The 15,916-nt window shown below is 46.9% G+C and overlaps 2 protein-coding genes across 5 annotated transcripts in view; one reads left to right on the plus strand and one right to left on the minus strand.

Annotated features, from left to right (window-relative positions):
- The window catches only part of LRRC31 (leucine rich repeat containing 31), a 180,574-nt gene that overhangs the window by 72,339 nt on the left and 92,319 nt on the right, over positions 1-15,916 (plus strand). The window lies entirely within an intron of this gene.
- The window catches only part of SAMD7 (sterile alpha motif domain containing 7), a 46,003-nt gene that overhangs the window by 3,871 nt on the left and 26,216 nt on the right, over positions 1-15,916 (minus strand). The window contains exon 6 of the mRNA XM_075937921.2: positions 12,308-12,990. Coding sequence (XP_075794036.1) covers positions 12,308-12,990 — 683 coding nt within the window. The remainder of the gene's footprint in view (positions 1-12,307; positions 12,991-15,916) is intronic.

Genomic DNA, 15,916 nt, shown 5'->3' on the forward strand with positions numbered 1-15,916 from the left:
AATATTTCAAGTGAACAGACGGGCAAGCTAATAAGAGTGTTCTGTGTCACACTTATTCATATCATAGAACTGATGAAGCATGAACTGCATTATGTGTGTCAGTCTCCAGGTAAATATTACAAATCAACATCTTCTACACTGAAGGCACATCAGTCTCTAGGTGAAGCTCTGTACTAGGGACACCTCTAAAATGACAAAACAGCACTTCATAAAAATTTAACAAAGCTCAGATGCATGCTATACACAGATTATATATGCACACAACCTCAGCCCATCACAACTAGCGTCTGCTGTAAATGCATGCAAAAAGAGTATGGACAGAAGAGATAGGCTAGTTCAGAAACTTCAGCAATTTTTGTTTTGTTTGTTTGGCCTTGCATTGACCTAAATTAAGTTTGCAGATGGGAAATAAACATGTAAGGCATGTCTACAAGCTAATGAATTAATTTTGAAGCAATACAAATTGGCTTTTTGTAGATGCTATAGGTTAAAGACCTGAACCTATTGCCACTTAAGTGAATGGATATTTAACAGAATTGGACCTATTGGATACTATCAAAGCATTTAGTAATAGCTGCAAAATTTTAGAATAATGATTCTGTGAAGCTGTCCCACTGATAGGGTCAGTGTAACTTGTGTAACTCATGGAGTCTGTGCTAAGTTTTGCCAACAATCATAAGTCACGTTAGTAACATCAGTAGAGCACATCCACACAATGATCCTTGTGTAGGCGGAGAGCAACCACGGTCATTGCTCTTGCATTGACAGAGTGTTGCATCAAGGGTAACTATCCCAAAGGGAAACTTGTCGCCCTTTTCTATTAGGAGCTCTGGTAACAGATAATGGTGTGTCATGGGACTTGCTCTCCATCCCATGATGCAGTCCTTTCCATCCCATGATGCAGTCCTTTCCATCCCATCTTTCCATGGACTTCCAGCCTTGTTTTGTGATGTTTTTCAGCAGCCTTTGTAACCTGTGTGTCTGTCAACTCTGCTTGACAACATGGAGTTGAGCTGCTGAACATTCTGGTTATGAGCATTAGGAACACAACATGGTTGGTCCTGCAGTATTTCATGAGCTGCAGAATTCAGGGTGAATCAGTAATGCCTGCCCTTTCGTCTGCCATGAAACAAGTAATTCAAGATTACTGCTGGCATTCACAATGACCAAGTTGCCGTGGTAGACCGTCAATATTAGATTCAGGAAACAAGCACAGAGTGATAGAATCAGATAGTGATACGTGTATGGGATAATAAATAGTAGCTGTAGAACTTCTGGATTCATGAAGCCACTTTCCTGGAAATAGTGTGTAGAGCTTGATCCAGCACTGCTGTGCACAGACACCAGAAAGAGAGCTGCCTTCACTGTGCAAAACCAAGTAGTGATTGCTGTGTGGAGGCTGACCACTTCAGACTGCTACTAGTCTGTCAGTTTGGAGTTGGAAAGTCCGTCACGGGGGCTGTGGTGATGCCAGTGTGCATGGCCATTGATCGCCTCCTGCTACAAAGGACTGTGACTCTCAGTAATGTCCAGGAAATAATTGATGGCTCTGAGGCAATGAGATTCCCTAACTGGCAGTGCAATAGATTGAATACATATCCCAATTTTGATCCCTGACCACCTTGCAACAGAGTTCATCCACCAAAAGGGCTATGTAAGTGATAGGTGGGTGTGACTATCCCTTGCTGTCACTTTCGTAGGGAGGCCATGCCCCTTTGCACTGGCAAAGTGTTGCTTTTGAAACCAGCTAGGTAAGCAAGAAGGGGAATTAGCAGTTTGGGATTCTCTGGCATGGAGAGTTAAGTAGCCACACAAAGGGTTGTGTGCCCCAGCATGGAGGGTTGAGTATCCACACACTGTCTGGAATGTTCCTGCATGGAGGGTTGAGTAGTTGGCAGGCATGCCCTCTAGCCTATAGAGGGGGAGTACTGCTTCCCAAGGGTGAAGAAGGCACGCCCAGGTCCACCACATCTTAGCCCAGGACCCTAACAGTGGCAATGTAATCTCCACTGGGTCAACGGGATCCCGCCACAACATGCTGACCACATCTTCAGCCACACGCCAGCAGGTGGTATTCTGGTTCTCTTGGTTACTTCCTAAACTTCCCCCTTGTCCATGCCTATGTTCGTGGGTTGTTTTCCATCTCCTCTGGATACATGGCCAGTTTCAGTGCCAGCAATTTCTTCTCATCAGGTGCATCTCACAGTCCAGGTACCAGGTCAGTCTCCTCATGGTGGTTGCAGTCTTCTGTGGCTTCCAGCTCCCACGGTGGGCTGGAAACTTGTGGCCAGTCTTTAGCTCCACATGGGACTGTATTGGTCTCTCCACTCATGAGCAGACAGGAGGTGTCTGGGTCCTCCAGCAGCTGCTGTCCAACTGAGTGGAGGGCTCTTCTCTTATACTTTCTGTTTCTGTTTTGCCCACTCCCTTCCACTTCTGGTGGGGTAGCTGAAACCTTCCATGTTCCTCCCACCTGGGGGGCATCCAGTTCTCCGAGGGAGGTCATGCACCTTTGCTACAGGCTACTTCTCCATGGTCTTGCAAGCACTGGGGCCATTTCACTGACATCAGTGTGGGGTGGTCAGGGAAAGTGCATCTTTTGGAAAACAGGACTGTGTAGAAAACAGCATACTGGGACTTTCTTTTCAAACCAGAAGATTCCAGTGAGGGATATGCAAATGATCATAGTGATCCTTGGAGATCCTACATACCTCTTGCTTCAATGGCTCATGAAGCTTGACGCCGGGAGCTAGACAACAGCAAGGAGCACTTCAACAACAGGTTCAGCAGGTGCCAAAAGACAGTTGAATGTTCCGTTGCCTTATTAAAAGGCTACTGGGGCTGGAGCTTGGCCCATTGTTCCTCATTGAGGAAAATATTCCAGTGGTCATTGCAGGCTGCTCTACTCCCCATAATGTGAATCAAAGGGGGAAAAGTTTCCCTAGGGATGGACTGCTGAGGCTGATTGCTCAAAATCAGCTACCAGCCAAGCAGATGCAAGGGCAATTAGAGGAGGCAATTTAAATCATGGAGGCTTTGAAAAAGCATTGTGATAACGACTCACAGTAATGTGTCTGTATGTGATGCATTCAGTCAGGCAATGTTTACTTGCTGCCACAAATTACTTCCGTAGTGCTTGCTTCTTGAGCATTAATTGAAAGGAGCATTATTCCTACCTATAGTTACTATGGCTGTGTCCAGACTCCATGCCTCCGTCGACGGAGGCATGTAGATTAGCCAGATCGGAAGAGGGAAATGAAGCCGCGATTAAAATAATCGCGGCTTCATTTCAATTTAAATGGCTGCCCCGATCTGCCGATCAGCTGTTTGTCGGCAGATCGGGAGAGTCTGGACGCGATGCCCCGACAAAGAAGCCTTTCTTCATCGACACAGGTAAACCTGGTTTCACGAGGCTTACCTGTGTCGATGAAGAAAGGCTTCTTTGTCGGGGCATCGCGTCCAGACTCTCCCGATCTGCCGACAAACAGCTGATCGGCAGATCGGGGCAGCCATTTAAATTTAAATGAAGCCGCGATTATTTTAATCGCGGCTTCATTTCCCTCTTCCGATCTGGCTAATCTACATGCCTCCGTCGACGGAGGCATGGAGTCTGGACACAGCCTATGTTTCAATGTTAGCACAAAGTGAAGTATTTGTTTGGCACAAATAAAGACTCCTATTTAAAAGACTCAAATTTAATAAATAGATAAAACACAAACTTTTGGACCGAGTACAGGAAAAAGAGGAACAATCTCCTTGGTAGGGCTTTCACAGATGGGTGTTCCCATTTTTATTGGAAATCAATCCTCAGGCAAGGAGTGCTTGGAGTACTGTGAAGGACTGGGAACACATGATCAATGTGGTGGAGGAGTATGGGGAGGACAGGGGGCAGAGTTATGTAGTGGCTGAAGGAGGAGTTGAGCACAGATAGTTCTGAATGCAGATGAATGAGAGAGTTCAACATATCAACTTGGTCTGCTAGAAGCTTTATCATCCATTCCCGTCCCTGTGTCCTTTCCTGACTATCCAGCTTCAGTCTTTCATTGCCTGTCTCCATGGTCTTATTTGGCTATGTCGCATCTTTGCAAAACATCCTCCTTACTCTTTCTGGTTGCTACCTTACTTGATGGTGACACTCCACCCATTTGGAGGTGTGGGTTCTCAAGGGCATATCTGCAGAAGGAAAAAAACCATCAACAGAAAATAGTTTGAAAGTTCTCCAAGGTGTGAATTGCGAAAGTTACACACACCTCTTTCTCATTGCCCCTTGCCGAGCGCACAGGTTTCTGCAATTCCCAATTATGGTGAGTACTTGGGGCAGTGGAGGGGGGAAGGGCAAGAAGGGGAAAGGGTGGTTTGTGAAGGGTATAAACTGGTAAGGAGCCTATTCTGAATTTTGATACTCTTTTCTACAGGCTAGGGTAATCAAATCTGATAGCTCATTTCTAAAGGTAACCTAGGATGCAAGGGAGCATATCCTGTATGCTGGCCTATGTGCCACTCTGATACCTGCAGAAATAATTGCTAGGTGCCATGGCTAAGTTTCTATAGGGGCGGGGAAACCAAAGCAGTTCTCCCAAGGAATCATCAGTAGAGGATTTCAGAATACCTACAGGAAAGTTTCTTAGCTATTATTATAAAGGATTCCAGAAACACAAACTTTTCCACTGTGGCTCTACTGTGTGGATGGACAGGCTCTGTTCTTAATGTCTGTCCCGTATCCCTCTTCTACAATGTAACGAAATATATGAGAGCTCAGTCTCTTGTCATTGTGCAGTAAGAAAGCAAAATGAGCACTTACTGGAGCTCCCCTCTCCTGCACCCTGTGCGCCAGAACTGGAGTGCTGGGACTGGCTACACCCCTCTGGAGTAGAAAAAAGGTCCTGACACACCAGACAATCCTGCCATGTGCTCCACCTCATCCTCCAGCTCCACTTCCTCATCGGAGTCAAGTCTGCTGGCCACTGCCTCTGTTTGCCTCAAAATATCCATAGGACTCTTGACAGTGAAGGTGGGACCACCGCTGAGGATGGTGTGCAGCTCCATGTCTTCAGCACGGCACCAGAGTGAAAGTTAACATCCCTTGATTACTCAGCTCCTTGACTCTCACACAGCACTATTGTGTGTCTGTTTCATAGCCCGTCTCCTGCATGCCACTAGCAATCAGTCTGTAGCAATTGAAATTCCAATGGGAGCTGGTGTCAGGGGTTGCAGGTTTTCAGAAAATTTGGTGGTGCCCAGAATGCCAAGAGCCCAAACTCCTCCCTCATCCAAAATCCCCCCCTCCAACCTGCCTAAGTCTCTAGGAGGGAATTTGTTTAGCAGGCTTCCTGCTTCTGATGTACAGTAAAACTCCATTAGTCCGGCGTCCGGCACCATCAGGAACCCGGAAGTGCTGGGGCAGCCGGACAGGCTTCCCCCATTCAGCTGCTGCTGAAACTGACAGGCAGCTGAATCGGGGAATCTGGGAGCAGAGCAGCTGGGGTGCTGCCGGGTTGGTCTGGTAGCGCTGCCCCTCGGGGCTGCGGGACCAACCCGGCAGCACCCCAGCTGCTCTTGGGGACGCCTGGGGCAGAGCAGCTGGAGTGCTGCCGGGTTGGTCCCACAGCGCCAAAGGACGGCGATGCAGGACGAACCCGGCAGGACCCCAGCTGCTTTGCCCCAGGCGTTGGGATTCAGCCGCTGCTGAAACTGACCAGCAGTGTCAGTTTCACCAGCAGGCTGAATCCGGACGCCTAAGGCAGAGCAGCTGGGGTGCTGCCAGGTTGGTCTTGTAGCGCCGCGCCTCGACACTGCTGGACCAACCCGGCAGGACCCCAGCTGCTTTGCCCCGGGGGTCCTTAAGTCAGCCGCTGCTGAAACAGATCAGCGGCTGATTCCAGGAAGCCCCGGGCAAAGCAGCTCTGCCCGGGGCTTCCTGGAATCAGCCGCTGATCTGTTTCAGCAGCGGCTGAATCGAGGACCCCTGGGGCAGAGCAGCTGGGGTCCTGCCGGGTTGGTCCCGCAGCGCTGTCCTTTGATGCTGCGGGACCAACCCGGCAGCACTCCAGCTGCTCTGCCCCAGGCGTCCCCAAGAGCAGCTGGGGTGCTGCCGGTTGGTCCCGCAGCCCCGAGGGGCAGCGCTACGGAACCAACCGGGCAGTACCCCAGCTGCTCTGTCCCAGGCATCCCCAAGAGCAGCTGGAGTGCTGCTGGGTTGGTGCCGTAGCGCAGTGCTGCGGGACCAACCCGGCAGCACCCCAGCTGCTCTATTGCAGGCATCCCCGATTCAGCTGCTGCTGAAACTGACCAGCAGTGGCTGAATCAGGGACTCTTGGGGCAGAGCCTGACTATCATAAGGGGGGGCTATGAGGGGTCTGGGGTGGCATCCCCTCCCACCCCACTCCAGACCCCTCATAGCCCCCCCTTCTGATAGTCCAGCATATCTGATAATCCGGCACCCCCTGGGTCCTAAAGGTGCCGGATTATCGGAAGTTTACTGTACTTAAAAATTGCTATTACTTTTTGAGATTTTTGGCTAGCTATTCTTCAAACTGTTATTTGGCATTCCTAATTATATTTTTACACTTCCTTTGCCAGTGTTCATACTTTCTATTTTCTTCACTAGGATTTAACTTCCACTTTTTAAACAATGCCTTTTTATCTCTCACTGCTTCTTTTCTTGGTTGTTAAACCACAGAAGCACGGTTTTGGTTCTCTTGTGTGTTTTTTTTTTAATTTGAGTCATACATTTAAGTTGAGCCTCTATTATGATGTTTTTGAAAAAGTTTCCATGTAGTTTGCAGGGATTTCATTTTTGACACTGTAACTTTTAATTTCTGTTTATCTAACCTCATCTTGTGTAGTTCACCTTTCTGAAATAAAATGCCATGGTACTGGGCTACTGTTGTGTTTTTCTACCAACAAATGTTAACTTTAATTAATTCACTATTTCCAAATAGTCCAACTACATTCATTTTGTGGACCAGACACTGCACTCTATTTAGGACTAAATCAAGAACTGCCTCTACTCTTGTGGGTTCCAGAACCAGCTGCTCTAAGAAGCAATCATTTAAGCAGTCAGGAAACTTTATCTCTGCATCCCATCCTGAGGTGATATGTACCCAGTCAATATGGGGTTAATTGAAATCCCTCTATTATTATTATTATTATTATTATTATTATTTTTATAGTGTCTTTAATCTTCCTTAGCATTTTACAGTCACTGTCACCATCCTGGTCAGGTGGTCAGTAATATATATCACTACAGTATTCTTATTATTAGAGCATGGAACTGCTATCCATAGAAATTCTTTGGTACAATTTGGTTCATTTAAGATTTTTACTTCATTTGATTCTATGCTTTCTTTCAAATATAGTGCCACTTCCCCACCAGCATGACCTCTTCTGTCCTTCCAATATGTTTTGAACCCTGGTATTACTGCGTCCCATTGATTATCCTCATTCCACCAACTTTCTGTGATGCTTTTTATATCTATATCCTCCTTTAACATAATAGTTCACCCATATTCTTATTTAGACTTCTAGGGTTTGTATACAAGCATCGAAAAAATCACTTTTTCGCTGTCTGCTATTACATGATGTATGACTGAATCAGACTTTTTCAGTTGACTGTTTTTCATCAGATCTTACCTGTATTTTATTATCCTCCATTCCTCTTTACTAGGGCAAAGAGAATCTCAATTAATAGACCCTTCCCTAAGGGATGTCTCTGTCCGATCCATGTGCTCCTCTACATCTGTCAGCATTTCCCCAACCCTTACTTTAAAACCGCTCTACTATCTTTTTTTAATTTTAAGTGCCAACAATCTGGTTCCATTTTGGTTTAGGTGGAGCCCATCCTTCCTGTATAGTTCCTATCTTTCTCAAAAGTTTCCCCAGTTCCTTATAACTCTAAACACCTCCTTCATACACCATTGTCACATCCATGCATTGAGATCCTGCAGTTCTGCCTGTCTACCTGGTTCTGCATGCGGAACTAGAAGCATTTCAGAGAATGCTACCATGGAGATTCTGGCTTTCAATCTCTCAGACTAAATTTGGTCTCCAGGACCTATTTCCTGTTGTTCCCTGTGTCATTGATAGCTACAAGTCACCATGTGATTCTCCTGTTCAATATAAACCTAGCTGTCTGTGTTTCTAATGATCAAGTCCCCCATTGCTAACATGTCTTTTCCTAAGAATTGAATTCCCTCTCCCAGAGAGGTAGCCTCAGTGTGATAGGATACCACAACATCATCTGAAAGGAATGTCCCAACTATGGGATCATTTCCTCTCTGCTCCAGTTGCATGTTCTCCTTCCCTAAGAATTTCACCCTCCTCAACAGTACAAAGGCTGCCTGACTAGAGGGGAGACAACTCTACTGTGTCCCAGGAAGTCTCATCTGTGTACCTCTTTCCCTTCCATAGTTCTTCTAGTTCAACCACCCTGGTCTCCAAAGCCCATGCTGATTCCTGTGGGCCAGGAGCTCCTTGCACCAAATGCACACACATGTTCACCTGCCCATAGAACAGGTAATCAAACATGCTGCATTGAGTGCAATAACAGGAAAGCTCTGTTGGTGGGCTTCTCCCTGCATTCTCTTTTTACTCCTAGAACTTATCCATTCTTGACTTTTTTAAAAAATCAGGTGGTTTTGGCTTTAGTTTAAAAAATGTTAAATGTCTCTAGCCCCCGCTCAAACTCTGCCTCTAAACTCCTTAGCAAAATCCCCCCTTTTGTTTCTTATCTTTTAATTGGAGTACGTGACAATGCTTTGGGGATCTTCTAATGATCTTTACATGTTAAAAAGTCTCTGAGGGGAAGCTGTGTTAGTCTGTAACTTTAAAAACAATGAGTAGTTTTGTGGCATCTTAGAGACTTACAAAAATATATAGTATCATTATATATGTAACCCTTCTGCCAGGTAGTGCTAGCAGCAGCCAGGGTTGGGTTCAATATCTAGGGGTTCCTCTCCATCCATCCAATGCAGAACTGATTTGAGCCCCCACTCAGTAACCTGTGTATTTCACACAACACTCCTGTGTGCCTCTGGGAGGCAATGCTTCCCCACGCACAAGTACAGAGTTTGAGTGTAGGGAAAAAACCTCTTTATTAAAAGGGGAGGGAAATAATGTGGAATTAATTTGGGAAAACACTGCAAACAAAGTTCATAACCAAAACCTCAAGTAACAGTCCCACCCCAAGTAGGTTGAGCAATATCCTTTTCCTCTCAGGTTCTAAAGTCCAGCAATGTAAATGTCCCTTTCACATGCCCAACCCTTCTTGGCACCCACTCACAGTTGCTGCCCTTTGTCAGGTCAGACGCAGAGTTCAGAGGTGCATTTGCAGAGTTTACCTCCCACCGTGAATGGGAGGGGAAGGAGGAATCTTACTCACTCTGGTTACTTGCCATCCATCTGCTCTCTGCTCTCTGCTCTCTGCCGCTGCCTTGCTGGCCATTCATCTCAACTTGCTGCTGCTCTGCTGGCTACTCGTTGCACCTCTCTGTCACTGTCCTTCCAGCTGCTCATTATACCTTTCTGTTGCCTCTGTGCTAGCTGCTCATCATGCTGCTGCTGCTGATCACATTGGCTTGTGGTGTATTGGGCTCTGGGCCAAACCTAGTGATTTCAGCTCTCGGTGATTTCTGCTCTTGGCTAAAATCACAGTCTAGACACAAGAAATTCCAGCATCTACTGGAGTAAATTTAAAATAATAAAAGAGACTCCTTAAGTAGTCTGTTCTAGTTCTATCATTAGAACGGTGGGAGCCAGGATGGGGGGAAAGGGGGAACAGATTGAACCAGCCTTATAGCTCATGCTTGGAGCACATGCAGCCTGCTTCAAAGTCCTTCTGTCCCCAGTTAACTTCACAGGCTTTGGCAGGGAAATGGTGGTCCATCCAAGGTTCTTTACACTGGCAGTCTCTCTCCTTTGAACTGAGTTAAACACGGTCTGACTTTTCTGCATTCCTACAATAACTGCAAGCATTGGTAAAAATATCGCACAGTTCTTGCATTTAGTGTTAACAAAGTTTGTGACCCCACAACGGTCAAATTGGTTACAATGGGCAAAACACTACTAACAGTTGAATATCTAACACATCTAAGCAAAGCAGGGGCAAACTGTATTTACATAAATACACCCAGGATTTCTTTCCCATCCCAGCTGGCTGTAATGGAAGCATTGATGCAGACGTTGTTACATATATTTTTGTTAGTCTCTTGGGCTATGTCTACATAGCAGCATTATTTTGGAAAAACTAACCTTATTTTGAAATAACATAGTCTGAGTTTACACACAAACAGTTATTTCAACATAATGTCTAAATAATGTTGAGCTGGAGGACTGCTTACTCGGACTCCTGTAACCCTCGTTGTACGAGGAGTAAGGGAAGTTGGGGAAAGAGTGCTCTATCTGGAAGTAATTGCAGTATAGATGGCGCCAAAAGTCGAAATAAGCTATTTCGACTTAAGCTACGCAATTAGTGTAGCTCAAGATGCGTAGCCTATTTCAAGTTTAGCTCTGGTGTGTAGACATACCCTAAGGTGCGACAGGATTACTCATTTTTAATTAGCCTTAGTTCACTTTAATGACAAGCTTTTGTTATCTTAATCACTCTGGGTATGTCTACACTACCACCCTAGTTCAAACTAGGGTGGTTAATGTAGTCAATCGAAGTTGCAAATGAAGCCCGGGATTTAAATATCCCGGGCTTCATTTGCATCTTGCTGGGCGCCGCCATTTTTAAATCCCCAGTAGTTCGGACTCTGTGCCCGTAGCTACCGGTGGCACAGAGTAGGTAGTTCGAATTAGGCTTTCTAATTCGAACTACCGGTACACCTCGTGGAAGCCTAATTCGAACTACCTACTCCATGCCGCGTGTAGCCGCGGGCACCGAGTCCGAACTACCGGGGATTTAAAAATGGCGGCGCCCGGAAAGATGCAAATGAAGCCTGGGATATTTAAATCCTGGGCTTCATTTGCAACTTCGATTGACTACATTAACCACCCTAGTTCAAATTAGGGTGGTAGTGTAGACATACCCTCAGCTTCTGTTCATAAACAAACTCATTGCTGCAAAGGCTGTGCTGCTTCTAGCTTCTGAATTAATTCCAGTCACAGTCAGGCTGTGTTGCAATTAGCATTACTGAAGCCCAATCCATGACCCTCGATAGTCATGGTGCTTGAGTGCCTCTGGCTTGCTGCCTATGACTCATGTGAAGCTGTAACTGCACCGCCTCCTCTCCCCGTATACTCCCGAGATCAAACAGCTCTGCTGTGCTCCATAAAGGAGCATGTCTGCTGCCTAAAGCTGGCATTGTCAGTCGAAATGGCAGATGCGATGTGAAATGTTCATGCTGAGAAAACAGGAAGGGGAATTTCAAAGAAACTTGGGCCTTTAAACAGAAGAAGGGGGCATACCATACCTGTGTACCTTCAGGCAGCAGAATTCAAATTGCTGACCAGAGTAGTCATGATGGGCATTATGGGACAACTCCTGGAGGTCAGTTCAGCTATGTCTAGACAGCAGGGCTATTTCGGGATCCCGGAACTCTCCCAAAATAGTAATTCCACATCTTTAAATAGTGATGAACGCTATTCCTGCATCCCTGTTACCCTCATTCCACGGGGGTTAAGGAATTTGTCAGACTAGAACCTTATTTTGAAATTTGGTGCTGTGTAGACAAATTTCAAAATAAGCTATTTCAAGGTAAGGATGCTGTGTAGATGCACCCTTAGACTGACCTAACCAAGTAAGGTGTCCACACTGCTACTCTGTCACTCTGACTACATCGCAAAAATTTCTGTGCTGGTTGTCAAGGTGTTTTAGTATGTTGGCAGGACAATAGAGAGAGGAGCATTTCAGTAGATAAACTTCCACTGTTTTGTAGACAAAAGCTGACTTTTGTTAACAAAACTGTAGTGTAGACCACTTATTCACACTCGTGAGTGACATAATTTATACTGACATAACCCATAATGACATGACACACCCTATTGATGTTTGCATCAGGAGGTTGCTTTATATCTTTGCTCCTCTCTAACTCCATCTACTTCCTAAGTGGTTCTCCAAGATTGTACATCACTATTTTAGAGACTGAAACCTTCATATGCCAGGAAATAACATATGGAGATCTCAGCAAAAGGAAAAAACAACTATGTTTGCCACTGGCTGATGTGTACTTATCAGGCAATTATTAGTTGCAGTACGTGTCCCTGATTAATTAAGTCCACATTTTAAAAACCAGACTCTGTCATTGTAAGAGGGGTTAAATAAGGAGAAGATGAGAAAGCTAATCAGTAAAAAATCAACTTGACAAACCTGGAGGTAGTAATGAATTACTGGGTACTGGGAAGCTACATGGCAGTGCTGAGAATGGGATTGCAGAAGGATACATGTACTTGTCATCAAAGGCTGTGCAAGAGCTATTGGAATCCTTTTCATTTGCACTACTGCAGTTATTGGTTTCAGTGGGCATTTCATGAGTAGCACAACTTTTTCTCAGGCTGTGTTCATACTCTTTACAGCTTTTCATAGCTGTAGCAGGTGGCTCAACAGGGGGTTTGCTTGGCTCATGTTTGTTTAGCATCTGAAGCTCTGTTTCTTTCTTGTCCTCTTTCTCATCATCAGCAGTGATGGAAGCAGAGTCTACATTTTTGTCTTCAGCTTGGCTTTTGGTGCCATTGCTATTGCAATCACCAGTTTTGTGATTCCCCACTCTTCTCCCTGTCCGACGGCCTCTCTCCCTTTGCAGACTGTTGATAGGAGGATATGGGCTGGTTGCCATAAGCATGGTATTGCCATGAAGGTCATCAAGGTTGGTTCGATGAACATATAGGTCACTAGGAAAATGGCCTTCAGGAAGTCTGTGCCTGCTACGGAAAGCAACTGGGCTAGCTGGGATTCCATGGTAGAGGAAAGGTGTTTCCAAACTGAGTAACCCTTTACGGTGAGCTTTCTCAATTTCTTTTTGTTGAAAAATAGCACTCATTTCCATTTCCATCCTAAAAGATAAACAGAGCAGTGAAGACTGATCAGTTCTCTGATTATTTCTTTTTCAATGACAAATTAAAACTAGAATTATTTAATACATGAATAGGAAATATTTCTTTCCCATATTGCTGTGTGTAAAAGATCCTTATGAACAATAGAGGAAAGAGTGAAAGTGACAACATACAAAGTGCTATCTAATGAATGAAAGAAAAAATGGGGTTACTTATCTGTAACTGTTGTTCTTTGAGATGTTACTCATGTCCATTCGAAGTAGGTGCATGCACGCTGCGTGCATGGTTCTCTGGAGCTTTTTTCCCCAGCGGTACCCGTTGGGCCGGCAGGTTACCTCCTGGAGTGGCGCCGCTTTAGCGGAGCATAAGTACTCTGCCGGCCCTCCCCCTCCTCAGTTCCTTCTTGCCAGAACTCCGACGCAGGGGAGGTAGGGGGGGAATTGAATGGACACGAGCAACACATCTCAAAGAACAACAGCTACAGGTAAGTAACCCTGTTTTCTTCTTCGAGTGATTGCTCATGTCCATTCCAAGTAGGTGATTACCCAGATAGCCCCACCCTGGAGGCAGGGTCATAGTCAACCAACAGAACCTCACACTGACATAAAGCGCAACAAGAACTTTCATGTATAACTGAAAACAGAGCCACACAACAATTTATAGATCTACACCACAGGCATGACACACTGTGTGTCACTTGACCATGTCCGCTTATGTGTTCACAGGAGGGAACCCAACACGGCCTCCCCCACATCAGAGTCCTCCCGTGCTTGCTGGGTGAGAGCATAATGCTATGTAAATGTATGGGCAGAGGACCACGTGGCTGCCCGACAGATCTCAAGGATCGGGACATGGGCCCCAAAGGCAACGAACGAAGCGTGGGCCCTGGTGGAGTGAGCTGACACACGAGGGGGCTCCCTATGTGCAAGAGTATAGCACTCCCGGATGCCGGATGATATCCACCCCAACAGCCTCTGGCCTGAAACTGGTATCCCTTTCATCCGGTCCGCATAAGCAATAAACAGTTGAGAAGTCTTGCGAAAAGGCTTGGTTCTATCAATATAAAATGCCAGTGCCCTTTTTGCATCGAGGGAGTGCAAAGCTCACTCCTTGGGGGAGCTGTGGGGCTTAAAAAAGAAAACCAGCAGGTATATGTCCTGCGACATATGGAAAGTAGACACAACCTTAGGGAGGAACGCAGGGTGCGGACGCAGATGAACCCTGTCGGCCAAGAACTCTAAGTACGGGGGCTCTACCGTTAGGGCATGCAGTTCAGACACTCGACGTAATGGCGACTATAAAGTCCACCTTCAGGGACAGGAATTTCAGAGGACAGAATGCTAGCGGCTCGAAGGGTGGACCCAAGAGCTTATTCAGCACCAGGTTAAGGTCCCATTGCGGCACCGGGGCCCTCACATGTGGAAACAGTTTATCTAGGCCTTTCAGGAACCTCTTCACCAGGGGGTCTGAGAATAGAGATCCGCTCCCCGAACCCTCATGAAACGCCATCAGGGACACCAGGTGCACCCTTATCAATGGAGTGGACAGGCCCGTCTGTCGCAACCCCAACAGGTAATCCAGGACCACCGGGACAGAAGCCCAGGAGGGGCACACACCCCTACTCTGAGCTCACACAGAAAAACACTTCCATTTGGCGGCATACAACCGCCTGGTGGCTGGCTTGTGGCTGCCCAGGAGAATCTCCTGTACCCTTGTGGAGCAGGCCCTCTTCAAGGGCTTCAGCCACGCCTTCAGGTGGAGGGACTGTACATCCGGGTGATACAGGATGCCCCCGCCCCTGTCCTGGGTGACTAAGTCCAGGGCCAGTGGCAGGTGATAGGGGCAGGCCACCACCATCTCCCACAGAATGGGGTACCAAAACTGTCTGGGCCGATGCGGGGCTATCTGGAGAACCTGTGATCTGAACAGTCTGGTCCTGGTTAGCACCTTGGGAACCAGTGGGAATGGGGGAAAGGCATAGCGCAAGCCTTGAGGCCATACGGAGGTCAGGGCGTCCCCTCTCGAGTCCACACCCAGATCCAATAGGGAGAAGTACTGGGGACATTGCTTGTTCGTCCACGTGGCAAAGAGGTCCATCAGATGAGGGATGACCCCACATCTGGAAGAGTTGTTCCACCACCTCCCTCTTCAGGCGCCACTCGTGGACTCTGAATGACTTGCTCAGTGAGTCCGCTAAGGTATTCGTGCACCCCGGCAAGTATGCCGCCTGTAATCATATGCTATGGGCTATACAGAACTCCCACAGGAGAATCACCTCCTGACACAGCAGTGATGACTGTGCCCCACCCTGTTTGTTTATGTAGAAGACTGCTGCGGTGTTGTCCAGCAGCACAGACACCAGGGTCCCTTCGAGCATGGTCAGGAAGACTTTGCAGGCCCTCCTGACTGCCCTTAGTTCTCAAACATTTATATGCAACCCCCATTCCTGTGGGATCCAAAGCCCCTGCGTCCTGCAGGTGCGCCCCCCAACCATCATCGGAGGCGTCTGTGATGAGTTGCGCCGACGGCAGTTCCACACGATAGGGGACTCCCGAATGCACCTCGTGCTCCAATGTCCACCATTGGAGTGAGGCGAGGACTCCCTGTGGCACAGTAAGGATCCGGTCCCAGCTGTCCCTGGCTTTGTTGAACGTCCCTGTTAGCCACGCCTGTAGCAGCTTGAGCCTCAGCCTGGTGTGTTTGACCACGTAGGTGCAGGCTGCCATATTTCCCAGCAATTTCATGCACGACCGTGCAGTTGTCAGGGGAGACAGCCGTAGGGCAGACACCAGGGTTTGTATAGCCTGGAACCTGGGAGGTATGCATGCGCTGTCCTGGCACACAGGGTCGCCTCCACAAACTCTATGTATTGAGTGGGGGTAAGGGTTGACTTCTCGTTTATCATGAGGCCCAGCATATTGAACAA

Source organism: Pelodiscus sinensis, chromosome 10, assembly GCF_052426305.1.
Source record: "Pelodiscus sinensis isolate ZL-2025 chromosome 10, ASM5242630v1, whole genome shotgun sequence".
In the NCBI taxonomy this organism is placed as follows: domain Eukaryota; kingdom Metazoa; phylum Chordata; order Testudines; family Trionychidae; genus Pelodiscus; species Pelodiscus sinensis.